At 46.3% G+C, this 23365-nt stretch overlaps 1 protein-coding gene across 1 annotated transcript in view; it reads right to left on the reverse strand.

The window, feature by feature from the left end:
* Positions 1-23365, reverse strand: part of LOC122931813 — a 43741-nt gene that overhangs the window by 15556 nt on the left and 4820 nt on the right. Inside the window, exons 5-6 of the mRNA XM_044285869.1 lie at positions 10168-10500; positions 9811-10074 (exon numbers count right to left, since the gene is read on the reverse strand). Coding sequence (XP_044141804.1) covers positions 9811-10074; positions 10168-10500 — 597 coding nt within the window. The remainder of the gene's footprint in view (positions 1-9810; positions 10075-10167; positions 10501-23365) is intronic.

Here is a 23365-nt window from a genome sequence, read left to right on the forward strand (position 1 = left end):
CTTCCATTCCGTTAAGTCCCCAAAAAACAGATTACAAGCTATGATAAAAATACAACTTTTATTCAAAAGGTATTAAACATGTAAGCACAATATAATCATTCATATTAAATAAAATAACAGTAGACAATCAAGTGGTAAACAATAAATGTCAAACTAAAATAGAGTGTAAAACCACAGATAACACTAGTGCTGATAATGTGGTAGTGTTACCTGCAGTCCCATGTGAAACCACAGATAACACTAGTGCTGATAATGTGGTAGTGTTACCTGCAGTCCCATGTAAAACCACAGATAGCACTAGTGCTGATAATGTGGTAGTGTTACCTGCAGTCCCATGTAAAACCACAGATAGCACCAGTGCTGATAATGTGGTAGTGTTACCTGCAGTCCCATGTGAAACCACAGATAACACTAGTGCTGATAATGTGGTAGTGTTACCTGCAGTCCCATGTAAAACCACAGATAGCACTAGTGCTGATAATGTGGTAGTGTTACCTGCAGTCCTATGTAAAACCACAGATAGCACTAGTGCTGATAATGTGGTAGTGTTACCTGCAGTCCTATGTAAAACCACAGATAGCACTAGTGCTGATAATGTGGTAGTGTTACCTGCAGTCCCATGTAAAACCACAGATAGCACTAGTGCTGATAATGTGGTAGTGTTACCTGCAGTCCCATGTAAAACCACAGATAGCACTAGTGCTGATAATGTGGTAGTGTTACCTGCAGTCCCATGTAAAACCACAGATAGCACTAGTGCTGATAATGTGGTAGTGTTACCTGCAGTCCCATGTAAAACCACAGATAGCACTAGTGCTGATAATGTGGTAGTGTTACCTGCAGTCCCATGTAAAACCACAGATAGCACTAGTGCTGATAATGTGGTAGTGTTACCTGCAGTCCCATGTAAAACCACAGATAGCACTAGTGCTGATAATGTGGTAGTGTTACCTGCAGTCCCATGTAAAACCACAGATAGCACTAGTGCTGATAATGTGGTAGTGTTACCTGCAGTTCCATGTAAAACCACAGATAGCACTAGTGCTGATAATGTGGTAGTGTTACCTGCAGTCCCATGTAAAACCACAGATAGCACTAGTGCTGATAATGTGGTAGTGTTACCTGCAGTCCCATGTAAAACCACAGATAGCACTAGTGCTGATAATGTGGTAGTGTTACCTGCAGTCCCATGTAAAACCACAGATAACACTAGTGCTGATAATGTGGTAGTGTTACCTGCAGTCCCATGTAAAACCACAGATAACACTAGTGCTGATAATGTGGTAGTGTTACCTGCAGTCCCATGTAAAACCACAGATAACACTAGTGCTGATAATGTGGTAGTGTTACCTGCAGTCCCATGTAAAACCACAGATAACACTAGTGCTGATAATGTGGTAGTGTTACCTGCAGTCCCATGTAAAACCACAGATAACACTAGTGCTGATAATGTGGTAGTGTTACCTGCAGTCCCATGTAAAACCACAGATAACACTAGTGCTGATAATGTGGTAGTGTTACCTGCAGTCCCATGTAAAACCACAGATAACACTAGTGCTGATAATGTGGTAGTGTTACCTGCAGTCCCATGTAAAACCACAGATAACACTAGTGCTGATAATGTGGTAGTGTTACCTGCAGTCCCATGTGAAACCACAGATAACACTAGTGCTGATAATGTGGTAGTGTTACCTGCAGTCCCATGTGAAACCACAGATAACACTAGTGCTGATAATGTGGTAGTGTTACCTGCAGTCCCATGTGAAACCACAGATAACACTAGTGCTGATAATGTGGTAGTGTTACCTGCAGTCCCATGTGAAACCACAGATAACACTAGTGCTGATAATGTGGTAGTGTTACCTGCAGTCCCATGTGAAACCACAGATAACACTAGTGCTGATAATGTGGTAGTGTTACCTGCAGTCCCATGTGAAACCACAGATAACACTAGTGCTGATAATGTGGTAGTGTTACCTGCAGTCCCATGTGAAACCACAGATAACACTAGTGCTGATAATGTGGTAATGTTACCTGCAGTCCCATGTGAAACCACAGATAACACTAGTGCTGATAATGTGGTAGTGTTACCTGCAGTCCCATGTGAAACCACAGATAACACCAGTGCTGATAATGTGGTAGTGTTACCTGCAGTCCCATGTGAAACCACAGATAACACCAGTGCTGATAATGTGGTAGTGTTACCTGCAGTCCCATGTGAAACCACAGATAACACCAGTGCTGATAATGTGGTAGTGTTACCTGCAGTCCCATGTGAAACCACAGATAACACCAGTGCTGATAATGTGGTAGTGTTACCTGCAGTCCCATGTGAAACCACAGATAGCACCAGTGCTGATAATGTGGTAGTGTTACCTGCAGTCCCATGTGAAACCACAGATAGCACCAGTGCTGATAATGTGGTAGTGTTACCTGCAGTCCCATGTGAAACCACAGATAGCACCAGTGCTGATAATGTGGTAGTGTTACCTGCAGTCCCATGTGAAACCACAGATAGCACCAGTGCTGATAATGTGGTAGTGTTACCTGCAGTCCCATGTGAAACCACAGATAGCACCAGTGCTGATAATGTGGTAGTGTTACCTGCAGTCCCATGTGAAACCACAGATAGCACCAGTGCTGATAATGTGGTAGTGTTACCTGCAGTCCCATGTGAAACCACAGATAGCACCAGTGCTGATAATGTGGTAGTGTTACCTGCAGTCCCATGTAAAACCACAGATAGCACCAGTGCTGATAATGTGGTAGTGTTACCTGCAGTCCCATGTAAAACCACAGATAGCACCAGTGCTGATAATGTGGTAGTGTTACCTGCAGTCCCATGTAAAACCACAGATAGCACCAGTGCTGATAATGTGGTAGTGTTACCTGCAGTCCCATGTAAAACCACAGATAGCACCAGTGCTGATAATGTGGTAGTGTTACCTGCAGTCCCATGTAAAACCACAGATAGCACCAGTGCTGATAATGTGGTAGTGTTACCTGCAGTCCCATGTAAAACCACAGATAGCACCAGTGCTGATAATGTGGTAGTGTTACCTGCAGTCCCATGTAAAACCACAGATAGCACCAGTGCTGATAATGTGGTAGTGTTACCTGCAGTCCCATGTAAAACCACAGATAGCACCAGTGCTGATAATGTGGTAGTGTTACCTGCAGTCCCATGTAAAACCACAGATAGCACCAGTGCTGATAATGTGGTAGTGTTACCTGCAGTCCCATGTAAAACCACAGATAGCACTAGTGCTGATAATGTGGTAGTGTTACCTGCAGTCCCATGTAAAACCACAGATAGCACTAGTGCTGATAATGTGGTAGTGTTACCTGCAGTCCCATGTAAAACCACAGATAGCACTAGTGCTGATAATGTGGTAGTGTTACCTGCAGTCCCATGTAAAACCACAGATAGCACTAGTGCTGATAATGTGGTAGTGTTACCTGCAGTCCCATGTAAAACCACAGATAACACTAGTGCTGATAATGTGGTAGTGTTACCTGCAGTCCCATGTAAAACCACAGATAACACTAGTGCTGATAATGTGGTAGTGTTACCTGCAGTCCCATGTAAAACCACAGATAACACTAGTGCTGATAATGTGGTAGTGTTACCTGCAGTCCCATGTAAAACCACAGATAACACTAGTGCTGATAATGTGGTAGTGTTACCTGCAGTCCCATGTAAAACCACAGATAACACTAGTGCTGATAATGTGGTAGTGTTACCTGCAGTCCCATGTAAAACCACAGATAACACTAGTGCTGATAATGTGGTAGTGTTACCTGCAGTCCCATGTAAAACCACAGATAACACTAGTGCTGATAATGTGGTAGTGTTACCTGCAGTCCCATGTAAAACCACAGATAACACTAGTGCTGATAATGTGGTAGTGTTACCTGCAGTCCCATGTAAAACCACAGATAACACTAGTGCTGATAATGTGGTAGTGTTACCTGCAGTCCCATGTAAAACCACAGATAACACTAGTGCTGATAATGTGGTAGTGTTACCTGCAGTCCCATGTAAAACCACAGATAACACTAGTGCTGATAATGTGGTAGTGTTACCTGCAGTCCCATGTAAAACCACAGATAACACTAGTGCTGATAATGTGGTAGTGTTACCTGCAGTCCCATGTGAAACCACAGATAACACTAGTGCTGATAATGTGGTAGTGTTACCTGCAGTCCCATGTGAAACCACAGATAACACTAGTGCTGATAATGTGGTAGTGTTACCTGCAGTCCCATGTGAAACCACAGATAACACTAGTGCTGATAATGTGGTAGTGTTACCTGCAGTCCCATGTGAAACCACAGATAACACTAGTGCTGATAATGTGGTAGTGTTACCTGCAGTCCCATGTGAAACCACAGATAACACTAGTGCTGATAATGTGGTAGTGTTACCTGCAGTCCCATGTGAAACCACAGATAACACTAGTGCTGATAATGTGGTAGTGTTACCTGCAGTCCCATGTGAAACCACAGATAACACTAGTGCTGATAATGTGGTAGTGTTACCTGCAGTCCCATGTGAAACCACAGATAACACTAGTGCTGATAATGTGGTAGTGTTACCTGCAGTCCCATGTGAAACCACAGATAACACTAGTGCTGATAATGTGGTAGTGTTACCTGCAGTCCCATGTGAAACCACAGATAACACCAGTGCTGATAATGTGGTAGTGTTACCTGCAGTCCCATGTGAAACCACAGATAACACCAGTGCTGATAATGTGGTAGTGTTACCTGCAGTCCCATGTGAAACCACAGATAACACCAGTGCTGATAATGTGGTAGTGTTACCTGCAGTCCCATGTGAAACCACAGATAACACCAGTGCTGATAATGTGGTAGTGTTACCTGCAGTCCCATGTGAAACCACAGATAACACCAGTGCTGATAATGTGGTAGTGTTACCTGCAGTCCCATGTGAAACCACAGATAACACCAGTGCTGATAATGTGGTAGTGTTACCTGCAGTCCCATGTGAAACCACAGATAACACCAGTGCTGATAATGTGGTAGTGTTACCTGCAGTCCCATGTAAAACCACAGATAACACCAGTGCTGATAATGTGGTAGTGTTACCTGCAGTCCCATGTAAAACCACAGATAACACCAGTGCTGATAATGTGGTAGTGTTACCTGCAGTCCCATGTAAAACCACAGATAACACCAGTGCTGATAATGTGGTAGTGTTACCTGCAGTCCCATGTAAAACCACAGATAACACCAGTGCTGATAATGTGGTAGTGTTACCTGCAGTCCCATGTAAAACCACAGATAACACCAGTGCTGATAATGTGGTAGTGTTACCTGCAGTCCCATGTAAAACCACAGATAACACTAGTGCTGATAATGTGGTAGTGTTACCTGCAGTCCCATGTAAAACCACAGATAACACTAGTGTAGATCATGTGGTAGTTTTACCTTAGTCCTTAGTGTGCCTTCCTGTGTCTATCGCACGGACTCCCTGCTGGCGGCGCTGCCTCCTCTTCCTTCTTCCTCTGCACAGAACGTCCTGATGCAGCTGCGTCAAGACATAGGAACAGTGGGCATGGTGATGGTGGCACACAGGAAGAGACACACACACATACATATGATAAATATGATCATATCACAGTTCCTGCCTGTCTGCTTTGGTAAAGCTGGGCTATGCCAGGCTTTAGCAGAGTGGGCACAGGACAGTGGACACAGGGCACGATATGTATGCAAGCACAGCTGAGCGAGTGCAGGGCAAGGGCCCGCATACACATTGCTCCTCCTGCCTGTCATACCACCCCCACACCGGGTATTTTGGGGGGCATTAGTGGTTGGATGATGCGGAGATGTGCTGATGCTGCCCATCTGGAGGAGAAATGTGCCAATGCCAAGGGGGACAACAGAGACTCTGTCCCCCCCCCCCCCAGTCCCCATGGCATTGGCACACTTCTCCCTGTCCCCTCCACTTGGACAGCATCAGCACATCTCTGTCCCGTCCCCCCACCCCCCATGGCACTGTTGGCACATTCACATAAATCATAATCATTTCTCCAAATAAAAAATTCCTACTTGTTCTCTAGCTGTAGACTAGTGCTGCCGTGTGGGCCTTGCTGTGTCTGCTGGCTGGGCGCGCTCCGTCTTCTCTCTGGGGGCGGAGCTCAGTGGCTACGCTCCAGCAGCCACTGGTCTGCTCTCTTAAAGAGACAGGCAGGCCAGCCAGGCAGCAGAGCGGAGCTCAGAGCGGCCGCGAGCCCCGCCCCCTCCTCACTCCTTCAGTCCGGACCGGAGGGCAGTGTGTGTCACACTGTGAGTGTGACTGTGTTGTAAGTATGCCGCCCGCCCGCGCCCCGCAGGCCCTGCCCCCTGCAGAATAAAGATTCGAGTCACTGCGGGCTGTCGGCCGCCCGGCGCCCCTGTTGCTATGGCGCCCTGTGCGGCCGCACAGCCCGCACACCCCAAAGGCCGGCCCTGCCTACCACAGTAAAAGAGAAGTTTTCTTAGTTTTGCAGGGTACTTCAGACGTTTCATCCCTCACTTCGCTCAAATTGCTGAACCGATACAAGAGCTCCTGAGAGGACATCCTAAAAAGTACCAGAAATCCAAGATATTGGTTGAATGGAATGAAGAAAGGGAAATCGCTTTTCAACTCCTGAAGAAGAAGTTGACAGAACCACCTATCTTGGGTTATCCGGATTATGAACAGCCCTTCCATCTCTACACTGATTCCAGTAAGAGGGGCTTAGGAGCTGTCCTGTCTCAAGTGAAAGAAGGTAAAGAAAGAGTAATTGCTTATGCTAGCAGATCTCTTAGAGGTGCTGAGACAAATGACCAGAATTACAGATCCTTCAAGTTAGAGTTCCTTGCACTTGTCTAGGCCGTCACTGAAAAATGTAAAGACTATCTCGCAGCAACCCCATTTGTGGCCTATATTAATAACAACCCACTGGCGCATCTCAACACAGCCAAGTTAGGAGCCTTAGAACAAAGATGGGCCTCACGCCTTGCCAATTATGACTTCACTGTCAAGTATAGAACAGGCAATTCAAATGAAAATGCGGATGTCTTATTTTGCCTGCCCACCGAAGAAGAACCTACTGAACCGATAGACGTATGGGAAGAAGTGGAGATGCCTGCTTTTTACTGACATTTTGCCCAACAAGATGTCATCCCCGCCAAAGGTAAAGAAGTTTTCCAATTCCAACAACAGACAGATCCAAACTCCCAAGTTGAAAAAGAAGGTTGGATCAAGTTGCAATCAGAAAGCAGAGTCTTAGGTGAACTTCAAGACTTCTTCACCAGTGGAAGAACCCCGTAACAAATCTGCCGGAGAAATGCATATCCAGAGTTACTCAAGCTTTGGAGACACCGAAAACAGCTCTTCATGCAAAAGGGCTTGATGTTAAAGAAGAACTCTAGATCCAATTACCAATAATCGGATGTACCAAATCCTAATACCCCGCTGAGATGCCAGAATTGTTCTCGAGATGTACCATGATAAGTCAGGACACTTTGGGGTACAAAAAACTGAGGCTACTATCCGCCGCAGATTTTATTGGATTGGAATGAGAGGAGATATCAAGAGTTGGTGTCGAGAATGTTCTAACTTGTGCCACTGGAAGAAGTGAAAGACATGACCGAAGAGCACCATTGCATCCCATCGTGAGCAAAACTCCTCTAGAGATAGTGGCCATTGACCATGTAAAATTAGAACCAAGTCGCTCAGGGTATACCTACGCCATGATAATAATTGATCACTACAACAAATTTGTAGTAGCTGTACCTGTTAAAGACTTGACAGCCAAAACCACCGCAAATGTTTTCTGGATAAACTTCCTGTTGCCCTATGGATGCCCTGAAAAGATTCTTACAGATCAGGGATCTGCCTTCGAGTCCCAATTGTTCCATGAACTGTGTTTACTTCACAATTGTTAGAAGATCAGAACAACAGCGTACCATCCTCAAGGTAACGGACTTTGTGAAAAAATGAATCAAACCTTAATTGAAATGTTGAGGGCTGTACCACCTACTACGAGGAATGAGCCAACTTTACTACCTCAATTGATATATACTTACAATAATACCATCCATTGTTCTACTGGGTATACTCCATATTATCTTATGTTTGGCCACCAAGGAAAGTTACCTGCAGATCACACCTTGGATGTACAAGTTCCAGATTCAATTAATCCTCTACCCTAAACTGATTGGGTGAGTGAACATCAGAAACGTCTAGCCGATGCCCAGGAGATTGTCCAAATCCGCATGGCAAATGCACGCAACAAACAACAGAATGACTATAACCAGTCTGCTAAAGCAGAACCTTTAGAAATTGGTGCCCATGTGTGGCTGGGAAACAACCATCGCACTAGCAAGCTGGATAGCAAATGGGAAAGAGAACCCTACCTCATCACAGCTATTCCTAATGGTGAGAATGAGGTCTATGAAATCACTAAGGAAAACAGAGAACCACAAATAGTGCATCACAACCATCTTAAGTTGTGTCTAAAAAGAGCTGTTCAAGAGGAAATTCCATCCACAGTGCCTGAAAAACCAGCTGAACCAGAAGGACCAATGCAGACCATGAAGAAATTATTACTGGAATCAGATCCTCTACAGTGGTTCCTTATGCCGTGGCTTAACATTCCTGTACCCGCAAAGGTAAATACAGTTCCACTTCAGCCAGACGAACTACCTCACGGAGGATCCTCAGAAAGCCCTGATGTACCCAGTTCTCTTGAACCAACGTCTATGAAGTCTCTACCACTTCAGAGATATGACCGGACTACTAAGGGGCAAACGCCTGCTCGTTACAGAGACTTTCTGCAACCGCGGCCGAGAAGAAGACTTCCAGCCCTGCCTGTTCAACAGTAATTTCCTTACCTACAATTTGAAGCTACAGAGCCGGGTGAGAGACTTATTACTTTGATTGTTTTGCCTTACCCAAAGGACTCTCTACAAACCTGCTTCTACTTGTTTGTTGCAACGTTTAAGCCTTGTTCCCGGAGATAGACTTTAACTTACCTGAGTCTCCGTGATTTTCTGCTATTGACATTTTGCTCAGGGAACGGACTCGTGCCCTGTGAGCCTCCTGTAAGAATTTATTGTTGGATTTTATTATGGACTATCCTGGTTTTCATTGTTCGCTGTGCCAGGTCAGCGCCTCAGTTCACCAGTCTTGTAAGAGAACGACGGCCCCTTGTCACCAAGATTATACTTAAGTGTATTTTTGTAATGTGAATTTTCATGCTACTTGTTATTTATACGTGTATGCTTGTTTGCATGCTTGCCTTTTTGTATCTTTCAGGAGACTTCATCCAAAATGTGTCGAGGTCGACACATATTAAACAAAGGGGTATGCAGCATCCCACTAGCTTATGTGGGAACTGCAAAAGCTTTTTGTTATCATCTGTAATATCATGCTGTATTGTGTTACCCTGTGATATTCCTATTTACCAGGCTGTCAGGTGCACTACATACATCCACCACTAGATGGGGGTAGCACCACCGTATAAATAGTGCAGTTCAGGTCTAGTTAGGGAGTTAAGTCAGTTGAGAGGAGAAGTGGGAAGTGAAGGAGTGAGAGCGCAGCTGAAGCTGTGTTATATGCAAGGCAATTCAGGAGAAACAGAGTGGAGACAAAATACTCCAGTAATACAGCTCTTACCTGCAATCTCTGGTACAATTGGTATGGAAGGTGTAATGAGTGTATAATACCCCAGTAATGCCCTTCTTACCTGTTATCTCCAGTACATGGGGTATAGAAGGTGTGAGGAGTGTATAATACCCCAGTAATCCTCCTCTTACCTGTAATATGCAGCTCGTACTCCTGGGTTTCATTACTGACGGGGTTTGTGATCTGGACCCCGAGTCTCCGCCCGGCATCGTCTTTCTGGGCTCTCAGGATGATCAGCGTCCTGTTGTCGTCTATCAGATGGTATCTGTCGAGAAGACGCCCCCCGTCCACCTCCCAGGCCACAGCCGTCTCCTCTCCAGAGAAGTGGACGCTCACAGCAATGTCCTGACCCAGCTCGCTGGAGTTACTGGTTATGCTGGTGATGAGAACGGGATCTGGAGGGATCAGGAGAATCAGTCACCATCAGTCATGCATCTAGGTGCTGGGTGTAGAGTGCTAGCTCTGCTGCCCGTGTGATGAGCTCTTACCTAGGACTGTGATGTCTGTAGAGCGCAGGACTTTTTCTTGAATCCTTTTCAATATGACATTATACACACAGGAGTCCTCCTTCCTGGCGTCCTTCAGGGTCCAGCAGCCGCTGTTTGTGTCCAGGTGGAGTCGGGACTCAAACTGATTCTCGAGAATAAGGCGATGACAATACAGAGAGACCAGAATCTGTTTTTCGTCTTCACATTTTCTGTACAGCTTCAGGACACCATCTTTCTGAAGACATTTCATGTCACAGTCACTGATGTCTGAACCTCTCCGCACATAGACTTTTCCTGATGAGAGTGATAGTACTGTCAGGATGGTGAGGACACCTGTGTACACAAGAGCAGAACAGTCCCTTTCTCAGTCCATATGATATAACAGCACACAGGGCCGCCATCAAGGGGGTAAAGCCGATACCCCAGTAAGGGGCCCGGACCCAGTAGGGGGCCGACCGGTCCAGAGCCTTTTTTTTTTGTGTCAGTTAACTTTAAATCAGCGCTCATATCTTTACTATCTTACACTGACTAAGCTCCGGTAACAGGCAGTGCGGGCGCTGCTCACTCACTGACGTCACGCGCCTGCTCCTCCCACTAGGCGGCGCAGGCGCGTGACGTCAGTGAGTGAGTGCTGCCGCCTGCACTGCCTGTTACTGGAGGGAGCTGAATGTAAGGTAGTAAAGAGATGGGCGCTGATTTAAAGTTACTGTCTGCAGGATACAGATTACAGTTTAAAAATGCATACTACTGTGAGCGGCGGGGAGGGTGATCTATGGATGGCAGCACTGTTATAGGGAGGGGGATCCATGGATGACACTGTTATGGGGGATATAGACTGTGGATGGCACTGTTATGGGGGAAATCTGTGGATGACACATATGGGGGGTCTGTGGATGACACTTATGGGGGGATCTGTGGATGACACTGTTATGGAAGGGGATCTGTGGATGACACATAGCATAAGATGCTATATACGGTATGTGTCATCCACAGATCCCCCTCCATAACAGTGTCATCCACAGATCCCCTTCCATAACAGTGTTATCCACAGATCCCCTTCCATAACAGTGTCATCCACAGATCCCCTTCCATAACAGTGTCATCCACAGATCCCCTTCCATAACAGTGTTATCCACAGATCCCCCTCCATAACAGTGTCATCCACAGATCCCCCCCCATAAGTGTCATCCACAGATTCCCCCATAACAGTGCCATCCACAGTCTAGATCCTCCATAACAGTGTCATCCACAGAACACTGTTATGGAGAGGGATCTGTGGATGACACATAGCATAAGATGCTATATATGTTATGTGTCATCCACAGATCCCCCTCCATAACAATGTCATCCACAGATCCCCCCCCCCATAAGTGTCATCGACAGACCCCCCCATAACAGTGCCATCCACAGATCCCCCATAACAGTGTCATCCACAGAACACTGTTATGGATGGGGATATGTGGATGACACATAAGATGCTATATACGGTATGTGTCATCCACAGATCCCCCTCCATAACAGTGTCATCCACAGATCCCCCTCTTAATCAGTGTCATCCACAGATCCCCCTCCATAACAGTGTCATCCACAGATCCCCCTCCATAACAATGTCATCCACAGATCCCCCTCCATAACAGTGTCATCCACAGATCCCCCTCCATAACAGTGTCATCCACAGATCTTCCTCCATAACAGTGTCATCCACAGATCCCCCTCCATAACAGTGCCATCCACAGATCCCCCTCCATAACAGTGTCATCCAAATATCCCCCTCCATAACAGTGTCATCCACAGATCCCCCTCCATAACAGTGTCATCCACAGATCCCCCTCCATAACAGTGTCATCCACAGATCCCCCTCCATAACAGTGTCATCCACAGATCCCCCCCCATAACAGTGCCATCCACAGATTCCCCATAAGTGTCATCCACAGATCCCCCCATAAGTGTCATCCACAGATCCCCCCATAAGTGTCATCCACAGATCCCCCCATAAGTGTCATCCACAGATCCCCCCATAAGTGTCATCCACAGATCCCCCCATAAGTGTCATCCAAAGATCCCCCCAATAAGTGTCATCCACAGATCCCCCATAACAGTGCCATCCACAAAAAGGGGCGGGTTAAAGGGTGTGGTCAATGGGCTGAGTAAAAGGGGGCGGCAAAATTAGCTTTCGTCTAGGGGCGGGGGGGGGGGGCAGGACTTTAGCTGTGTTAGGGGCCCCAAAATTTCTGATGGCAGCCCTGACAGCACTACATGAGCATCGAAGGAGCCGTAATATGTCCTATAGCTGCACTACTATATGAGCATTTTATGGCGGTGTAATGTATGATGACTATGGGACTGGATGGCCGTGCTACATGACAGTACAAGGCGCTATTAATGAAGAATTTTAAAGGGGTATCATTTGGGGATTACCTGCGCTTTTTTTTGGTGATACTATACTTTAGGGGGATGTATGCGGCTATTATCTCAGCATTGTATGCGGTATTATTTGGGGGCCTTTCTGCGCTCCCTTTTCATGACTGATGTGGAGGGGATGTGAAGGTAACTTCCTTTGGTCTTGTATTTTAATAGTTAACAGGAAATTATATATCATCGTCTTCCTCCACCGCATGAGAGTAAAAAAAAGTTCCTTCTCAGCAAAACCACAATCCTGACAGCTCCCCCCTCCCCCACCATACCTAAGAAGAGGAGAAATGGTCGTGTACACACCGATCCCTCAGACCCCTCGCTCCTCTGTATGGGATTTGGGGCTGCTCAGACACTACATCCTTATCCATCTTAAGATACCCCTTTATAGGTGCTTATTACCAATGGTTGCGCTCTGCTGCTTCAGTGTCTGTTCAGGAACCAACAGACCAGACCGACCTACATGAAAAGCTCCTGGACCCCTGCCACAAACTCATAGTGTTGGAGCAGTTCCCCCACCATCTCAGACACTGGCCCCCGGGTATCCTGACGAATCCTCTGCCAACCAAACAGTGTATTGTTTGCTATGGGCATTCTTATAAAATGGGGGGTCTCTAAATTCCCAGAGCTTGTCTTAATGCCTGAGATATTTAGAAAACCAATACGAGATGTAAATCTAAGCCCTATCCAGGTATCATTCGATGACTTCACAAATTCTGTCTCAGTGACTCTCCAGATGACCAAACTGTCATCTACGTACCGTGCCCACAGCGAGATCATATCAGCCACCGGCCTCTATCTTCAGTAAAGACCATTGTATCCTCCTAACGGCTCAGGAGACAATTAGCACAGGTAGGCATGTGCAGGGTACCCATGGCGGTGCCCCTGAGCTGGAGGTAGATCCTGCCATCAAAAAGTAAAATAATGCCAGGATGGAATGTGTCAAAGGCAATGGTAATACAGACCTGCAGTGGGCATGGTACAGGGCACCATCTCCCATTTTTATTGCCCATTTATATGGGATTGAAGAGTAAAGAGTCTTTACATCATTGCTTCCTAACAGATTATCTGCTTCCACAGAGATCCCCTCCGGTCTTCTAAGCAGATCAGATCTAGGACGGTTGTGTTTAAGCCCTCAAGGTGGAACGCGTTTCAGTTCTTCTGGTACCATGTTCACAAACATGTCCACACGTGTTTTTAAGGTGCATCTCCTCTCACTTGTCAGATTGCATCTCTTCAGAATTCCTGGAAGGTCCTCCGGGCAAACACCCAATTTAAGACATTCAAGTATCTCCACCATCTTACCTTAGTTTCCAGGCAAAGAAAATAATAATGTCCTTAGCCAAACCAATGAAATCTATTCACAGTGACAGTGATGACAAAAAAGGGGTGCAGTGACCGGGTCGCAGGGGTAATATGTGAGCTACGGTGGGCTGATGGGGGTAGTAGTAGTTTTACTCACAGTTCTGTAGCGCTCCCTGGGCCGGCGTGCACTGTAAGGAAGGTTAGCACCAGTTCCTTCGGGGCACACTCTGTTGTCCAGGGACTCCCGCCAGATGGTGGTTGAGGTGCCCTTGATGGTCTGGGTTTAAGGTGGCTATCTCCACAATTTACTCTTGTCTGTGCTAGGTAGCTGTAAGGATGTTCTCTGCACTCCCTCAGCTTGGCCGGGGCCAAGGGGCTAAAATGGAAGCTACATACTGGACTTTGCTTCTCCTGCTCCTCACTACCTCTCTCCTAACTCCTCAGCTAATTTCCTTCCTTCTCCCTCTGCCTTGACACACCCTAAGATATATACAGTCAGGTCCATAAATATTGGGACATGGACACAATTCTAACATTTTTGGCTCTATACACCAATGGTTTGAAATGAAATGGACAAGATGTGCTTTACCTGCAGACTGTCGGCTTTACCTGCAGACTGTCAGCTTTACCTGCAGACTGTCAGCTTTACCTGCAGACTGTCAGCTTTACCTGCAGACTGTCGGCTTTACCTGCAGACTGTCGGCTTTACCTGCAGACTGTCGGCTTTACCTGCAGACTGTCAGCTGTACCTGCAGACTGTCGGCTTTACCTGCAGACTGTCGGCTTTACCTGCAGACTGTCGGCTTTACCTGCAGACTGTCAGCTTTACCTGCAGACAATTGTCTTCTCGGCTGTCCCATGGCCGGTGTGTGTTATTCCCTCATTATCCCAATTACAATGAGCAGATAAAAGGTCCAGAGGTCATTTCCAGTCTGATATTTGCATTTGGAATCTGTTGCTGTCAACTTTCAAGATAAGATCCAAAGAGCGGTCACTATCAGTGAAGCCATCATTAGGCTGAAGAAACACCACAAACCCATCAGAGAGAGATAGCAAAAACATCAGGCGCGGCCAAAACAACTGTTTGGAACATTCTTAAAAAGAAGGAACGCACCGGTGAGCTCAGCAACACCACAAGACCCGGAAGACCACGGAAAGCAACTGTGGTGGATGAGCGAAGAATTCTTTCCCTGGTGAAGAAAACACCCTTCACAACAGTTGGCCGGATCAAGAACACTCTCCAGGAGGTAGGTGTATGTGTGTCAAAGTCACCAATCAGGAGAAGACTTCACCAGAGTGAATACAGAGGGTTCACCACAAGATGGAAACCATTGGTGAGCCTCAAACACAGGAAGGCCAGATTAGAGTTTGCCAAACGACATCTAGAAAAGCCTTCACAGTTCTGGAACAACATCCTATGGACAGATGAGACCAAGATCAACTTGTACCAGAGTGATGGGAAGAGAAGAGTCTGGAGAAGGAGAGGAACTGCTCATGATCCTAAGCATACCACCTCATCAGTGAAGCATGGTGGTGGCAGTGTCATGGCGTGGGCATGTATGGCTGCCAATGGAACTGCTTCTCTTGTATTTATTGATGATGTGACTGCTGACAAAAGCAGCAGGATGAATTCTGAAGGGTTTCGGGCAATATTATCTGCTCATATTCAGCCCAATGCTTCAGAACTCATGACCCAAAGCATACTGCAAAAGCAACCAAAGAGTGTAAGGGAAAGAAGTGGAATGTTCTGCAATGGCCGAGTCAATCCCCGGACCTGAATCCGATTGAGCATTTCACTTGCTGAAGACAAAACTGAAGGGAAAATGCCCCAAGAACAAGCAGGAACCGAGGACAGTTGCAGTAGAGGCCGGGCAGAGCGTCACCAGGGATGAGACCCAGCGTCTGGTGATGTCTATGCGTTCCAGACTTCAGGCTAAAGCCGACAGTCTGCGGGTAAAGCTGACAGTCTGCGGGTAAAGCTGACAGTCTGCAGGTACAGCCGACAGTCTGCGGGTAAAGCCGACAGTCTGCGGGTAAAGCCGACAGTCTGCGGGTAAAGCTGACAGTCTGCAGGTAGAGCTGACAGTCTGCGGGTAAAGCTGACAGTCTGCAGGTAAAGCACAACTTGTTTGTTTCATTTCAAATCCAGCACCACCTAGGGGCGAATGGTTGTAATGACATGCACAAATAAAACAGCCTGTTATAAGGAATTACAGTTCACACAGAAATACCTTAAAGGGGTTTTCCCATCTCAGACAATGGTGGCATATACAGGGAGTGCAGAATTATTAGGCAAGTTGTATTTTTGAGGATTAATTTTATTATTGAACAACAACCATGTTCTCAATGAACCCAAAAAACTCATTAATATCAAAGCTGAATATTTTTGGAAGTAGTTTTTAGTTTGTTTTTAGTTTTAGCTATTTTAGGGGGATATCTGTGTGTGCAGGTGACTATTACTGTGCATAATTATTAGGCAACTTAACAAAAAACAAATATATACCCATTTCAATTATTTATTTTTACCAGTGAAACCAATATAACATCTCAACATTCACAAATATACATTTCTGTCATTCAAAAACAAAACAAAAACAAATCAGTGACCAATATAGCCACCTTTCTTTGCAAGGACACTCAGAAGCCGCCATCCATGGATTCTGTCAGTGTTTTGATCTGTTCACCATCAACATTGCGTGCAGCAGCAACCACAGCCTCCCAGACACTGTTCAGAGAGGTGGACTGTTTTCCCTCCTTGTAAATCTCACATTTGATGATGGACCACAGGTTCTCAATGGGGTTCAGATCAGGTGAACAAGGAGGCCATGTCATTAGATTTTCTTCTTTTATACCCTTTCTTGCCAGCCACGCTGTGGAGTACTTGGACGCGTGTGATGGAGCATTGTCCTGCATGAAAATCATGTTTTTCTTACCTTGCAGACTTCTTCCTGTACCACTGCTTGCAGAAGGTGTCTTCCAGAAACTGGCAGTAGGACTGGGAGTTGAGCTTGACTCCATCCTCAACCCGAAAAGGCCCCACAAGCTCATCTTTGATGATACCAGCCCAAACCAGTACTCCACCTCCACCTTGCTGGCGTCTGAGTCGGACTGGAGCTCTCTGCCCTTTACCAATCCAGCCACGGGCCCATCAAGACTCACTCTCATTTCATCAGTCCATAAAACCTTAGAAAAATCAGTCTTGAGATATTTCTTGGCCCAGTCTTGACGTTTCAGCTTGTGTGTCTTGTTCAGTGGTGGTCGTCTTTCAGCCTTTCTTACCTTGGCCATGTCTCTGAGTATTGCCCACCTTGTGCTTTTGGGCACTCCAGTGATGTTGCAGCTCTGAAATATGGCCAAACTGGTGGCAAGTGGCATCTTGGCAGCTGCACGCTTGACTTTTCTCAGTTCATGGGCAGTTATTTTGCGCCTTGGTTTTTCCACACGCTTCTTGCGACCCTGTTGACTATTTTGAATGAAACGCTTGATTGTTCGATGATCTCGCTTCAGAAGCTTTGCAATTTTAAGAGTGCTGCATCCCTCTGCAAGATATCTCACTATTTCTGACTTTTCTGAGCCTGTCAAGTCCTTCTTTTGACCCATTTTGCCAAAGGAAAGGAAGTTGCCTAATAATTATGCACACCTGATATAGGGTGTTGATGTCATTAGACCACACCCCTTCTCATTACAGAGATGCACATCACCTAATATGCTTAATTGGTAGTAGGCTTTCGAGCCTATACAGCTTGGAGTAAGACAACATGCAGAAAGAGGAGGATGTGGTCAAAATACTCATTTGCCTAATAATTCTGCACTCCCTGTAGCTAGGATATGCGCCTATAGTCTGATAGGTGCGGGTCCCACTGCTGGAAACCGCACCTACAATGAGAACGGAGCCGGTAAATGAACGGAGGGCGCACTGCGTACGCGCAGCCGCTATACATTCAATTCTATGGAGCCAAAAATAGCCGAACGCTGCCCCATAGAAATGAATGGGAACAAGGGCCGCGCACATCCTAGCGATATGCCCCCATTGTCTGAGATGGAAATACCCCTTAAACCGCCTCCCGACCATGTAACGCATGGATGCGTCCGGGAGGCGGTTGATTTATTCCTCCTGGATGCATCCGTGCGTCATCTCGCGGGACGCGAGATTTCGGACTGAGCCAGCCCGCGCATGCGCATTGCGGGCCGGCAAAATTACAAGCACCATTTCGTCACCAGCCTGACAGCCAATGATCGTGGCTGGCAGGCTGGCAATTTTTAAAATGTCGAATCAGAAGCCAGTTAACACATCATATTAGTAAATATGATGTGGTTATATGGCTGCCCTGCTCCTCTGCTGGTCCTTTTGGTCGGTTGGATCCTGCAGAAGAGCACACATCACTGTGAGTACCCACCAACACCACATACTAGCCCCAGATCACCTCCCAGCACCCAATTAACCCCTTGATCACCCCTTCTTGCCCCTGTCAATCACTAGTGAAAGGAAAAAAGTGATCAGTGTAAACTGTCACTTTTTTTTTCACTGGTATTGACCGTTAGGTTTAAGGATAGTTTAGGCCCCTTGGTTAGGTAGTTTAGGGATCAGTTAGCGCCCAGCCCACCGCACCGCAGTCACTGATTCGCTGATTAGCGTATTGCTAATCAGCATTTGTACTTTTATAGTATCTGGAAGTGATCAAAACTGATCACGGTCAGATCTATAATAGTATTAGTGTCACCTTAGCTCACCCTCCTCCCAAAACGCAGTGTTTGTCCGATCAGGCCTGATCGGTCGCCCACACGTGCGTTCACCCTCGCCCGCCCCGCCGCAGTGACAAAAATTTTTTTGTTTTTTGATCACTGCACATTCACTTTACACGCGCTGCGGCAATAAAAAAATCAGTTTTGATATTTTTTATCAACCGCAGCGGCCTCCGATACTTCGCTAGCCTCCCCTTTGTAAGACAGGCTTGCTTTTTTTCTTGGGTAGTCTCAGGGAATACCCCTAAATTTAGTTGCCCAAATGTCAAACAGGGGGTATTCCTCTGAAGAGGCCTACAGGCTTCTGACCCAGTCGGATGAGGAGTGGGAACCCTCATCTGATGAATCCAGCGGGTCAGAATACGAACCTGTAGAAAGCAGTGGCAGTCTGACCCAAAGTTCGGACGAGGAGGTTGAGGTCCCTGATAGCACCAGCCGTACCCGGCCCCGTGTCGCTAGACCGCAGGTTGCGCAGGATCCGCTTCAGGGGCAGCAGAGTGGGGCTGGTGCTGTCGGATTACGCGGTGAGGCATACACCAGCAGCCCAGCCCTCCCTGGACCTAGTACCAGCACTGCCGTACAACCTGGTGAAGTGGCGAGCACCAGAAGGGCAGTTGAAGCTGGTACGGTGGCACGTGCAGTAGTGACCCCGTCGCAGGCACCGCAAAGACGTGCCCGTAGAGCCCCTAGAATCCCTGAGGTGCTGGCAAACCCTGATTGGCAGTCCCCAACTTCAGCCGCACCTGTAGTTTCCCCTTTCACCGCCCAGTCTGGAGTTCGGGTTGAGACAGCTCAGATCGGTTCGGCCCTGGGATTTTTTTAGCTGTTCTTGACTGCGGAGCTCTTGGACTTAGTTGTGGCAGAAACAAACCGGTATGCCACACAATTTATAACCGCCAACCCGGGAAGATTTTTTTATGCCCAGCCTTTTGGTGGAAACCAGTCCAAGTTTCCGAAATTAAAATTTTTCTGGGCCTTCTCCTCAACATGGATCTAACTAAAAAGCATATTGGTCCACGAACCCAATTCATCACATGCCCATGTTCACTGCTGCTATGCCCAGGGCACGATTTGAGGCCATCCTGCGTTTCCTGCACTTTAGCGACAACACCACCTCCCGTCCCAGAGGCCACCCAGCTTTAAACCGGCTCCACAAAATTCGGCCCCTCATAGACTACTTCAACCAGAAATTTGCAGATTTGTATACCCCAGAGCAAAACATCTGCGTAGACGAGTCCCTGATACATTTTACCGGGCGCCTTGGCTTCAAACAATACATCCCAAGCAAGCGCGCCCGGTATGGGGTCAAATTGTATAAGCTCTGTGAAAGGGCCACAGGCTATACCCACAAATTTCGGATCTATGAGGGAAAAGATCAGACCCTGGAGCCGGTCGGTTGCCCTGACTACCTGGGGAGCAGTGGGAAGACTGGGACTTGGTGTCACCCTTATTCGGCAAGGGGTACCATCTTTATGTGGACAATTTCTACACAAGTGTGGCCCTCTTCAGGCATTTGTTTCTAGAACGGATTGGCGCCTGTGGCACTGCGCGACCTAGTCGCGCGGGCTTCCCCCAACGGCTCGTTACCACCCGTCTTGCAAGGGGGGAGAGGGCTGCCTTGTGTAACAAAGAACTGCTCGCGGTGAAATGGAGAGACAAGCGTGACGTTTACATGCTCTCCTCCATTCACGCAGACACGACAATACAAATTGAGCGAGCAACCCGTGTCATTGAAAAGCCCCTCTCAGTCCACGACTATAACCTTCACATGGGAGGGGTGGACTTCAATGACCAGATGTTGTCCCCGTATTTAGTTTCCCGCAGAACCAGACGCTGGTATAAGAAGGTGTCTGTATATTTAATTCAATTGGCTCTGTACAATAGTTTTGTTCTCTACAGTAAGGCTGGGAGAACTGGATCCTTCCTCAAATTTCAGGAAGAGATCATCGAGAACCTCCTGTACCCAGGAGGTTCCGTGGCCCCATCCACCAGTGTAGTTAGCCGTCTACACGAGCGACATTTCCCCAGTGTCGTTCCTGGTACCTCAACCCAACCGTCACCCCGAAAAAGATGTCGTGTCTGTAGCAGGAGTGGAATAAGGCGTGACACCCGCTATTTCTGTCCTGACTGTCCTGACCACCCTGCCCTATGCTTTGGAGAGTGTTTCCGGAAGTACCACTCACAGGTACACCTAGCATAGGGATCACATCTCACCAGGACAGGCACACAGGGCTATTAGGGCCCATTCACTCACAGCTGCTGCAAACGTCTCCTTTCACCTGGGACAAAGTGCATAATGCACTTCGCCACATCTTTGGGCGATTTGCGCTTTGCACATTGTCCCATGGGGAAGGAGAGGTTTGTCCTATAAAGGTAAAAAAAAAAAATTCACCAGTAAGCAAAAAGGTTAATGTTCAGTTCAAAAAGTTAAAGTTTATATGTTCTGTTCAAAAGTTAATAAAATTATTGCGTTGCCGCCTGTTTTTTTCTTTCTTTTTTTACCTTCCAGGTGGACCAACCGATCGACCAGCTGCAGCACTGATGTGCATTCTGACAGAAGCATTGCGCTGCTGTCAGATTACACACAAGTCGGTGTATGCGGCGCTGCAAGAGATTTCTCCTCTGCAGTAAAAGATACGTTTGCCGAGGCATATGAGCTGAGGAGGCGGCGGTGTTCATATGCTTTGGCAAACACTTTGTATATAAAAAAAAAATCCTGGCAATGATTTATTCATCCACATCGATTGATGTGAATGGAGAAATCTGGTTTGCCAGGGCATACGAGCTAAGTGGGTATGGAAGTTGGGCGGAGCTCCTATGTCCTGGCAGACGCCTTTCCCCTCCTTTTTTTTTTTGCACATTTTTTGGCAGAGATTTTTTCATCCACATTGATCGATGAGAATGAAGAAATCTGTGCCGTTAATTTTTTCTTTCAGCCCAGAGGCTGAACGGAAAAAAAAAATCTCATTACCTGTATGCTCAATATAAGGAGAATAGCAGAAACTCCTAATGCTGGCCATACATGTAATGACTGCGGAGACCCTCAAATGCCAGGGCAGTACAAACACCCCACAAATGACCCCATTTTGGAAAGAAGACACCCCAAGGTATTCGCTGAGGGGCATATTGAGTCCATGAAAGATTGAAATTTTTGTCCCAAGTTAGGGGAAAGTGAGACTTTGTGAGAAAAAAAAATATATAAATCAATTTCCGCTAACTTGTGCCCAAAAAATTTTTTTTATGTACTCACCAGGCCCCTCATTGAATACCTTGGGATGTCTTCTTTCCAAAATGGGGTCACATGTGGGGAATTTATACTGCCCTGGCTTTTTAGGGGCCCTAAAGCGTGAGAAGAAGTCTGGGATCCAAATGTCTAAAAATGCCCTCCTAAAAGGAATTTGGGCCCCTTTGCGCATTTAGGCTGCAAAAAAGTGTCACACATGTGGTATCGCCGTACTCAGGAGAAGTTGGGCAATGTGTTTTGGGGTGTCATTTTACATATACCCATGCTGGGTGAGAGAAATATCTTGGTCAAATGCCAACTTTGTATAAAAAAATGGGAAAAGTTGTCTTTTGCCAAGATATTTCTCTCACCCAGCATGGTTATATGTAAAATGACACCCCAAAACACATTCCCCAACTTCTCCTGAGTACGGCAATACCAGATGTGTGACACTTTTTTGCAGCCTAGGTGGGCAAAGGGGCACATATTCCAAAGAGCACCTTTAGGATTTCACAGGGCATTTTTTACAGATTTTGATTGCAAACTTCTTCTCACACATTTGGGCCCCTAAAATGCCAGGGCAGTATAACTACGCCACAAGTGACCCCATTTTGGAAAGAAGACACCCCAAGGTATTTTGTGATGGGCATAGTGAGTTCATGGAAGTTTTTATTTTTTGTCACAAGTTAGTGGAATATGAGACTTTGTAAGAAAAAAAGAAAAAATCATAATTTTCCGCTAACTTGTGACAAAAAATAAAAAGTTCTATGAACTCACTATGCCCATCAGCGAATACCTTAGGGTGTCTACTTTCCGAAATGGGGTAATTTGTGGGGTTTTCTACTGTTTGGGCATTGTAGAACCTCAGGAAACATGACAGGTGCTCAGAAAGTCAGAGCTGCTTCAAAAAGCGGAAATTCACATTTTGTACCATAGTTTGTAAACGCTATAACTTTTACCCAAACCATTTTTTTTATCAAAGACATGTAGAACAATAAATTTAGCGAAAAATTTATATATGGATGTCGTTTTTTTTGCAAAATTTAAAAAAATGAAAGTGAAAAATGTCATTTTTTTTCAAAAAAATCGTTAAATTTTGATTAATAACAAAAAAAGTAAAAATGTCAGCAGCAATGAAATACCACCAAATGAAAGCTCTATTAGTGAGAAGAAAAGGAGGTAAATTCATTTGGGTGGTAAGTTGCATGACCGAGCGATAAAGGGTGAAAGTAGTGTAGTGCAGAAGTGTAAAAAGTGCTCTGGTCATTAAGGGGGTTTTAGCTAGCGGGGCTGAGGGGGTTAATATAGATACTAGAAATAGCCAAAATGATACAGGGCCCCACGACCATCCCCACTGCAGGGGTCCCTGTGGTGGAAGGGGGTGCTGAAGCCTGGCCTGGACCCTCTCTGCCTCTACTTCTGGATTTCCCAGATTGTGATTTATTTCTAGATGACTTCTGTGCATTTTTCATCTCTTGGGTCTCCTTATAACAGTTCCTGATCCTCTGAGCGCTG

This window comes from Bufo gargarizans, chromosome 3, assembly GCF_014858855.1.
Source record: "Bufo gargarizans isolate SCDJY-AF-19 chromosome 3, ASM1485885v1, whole genome shotgun sequence".
In the NCBI taxonomy this organism is placed as follows: Eukaryota; Metazoa; Chordata; class Amphibia; order Anura; family Bufonidae; genus Bufo; species Bufo gargarizans.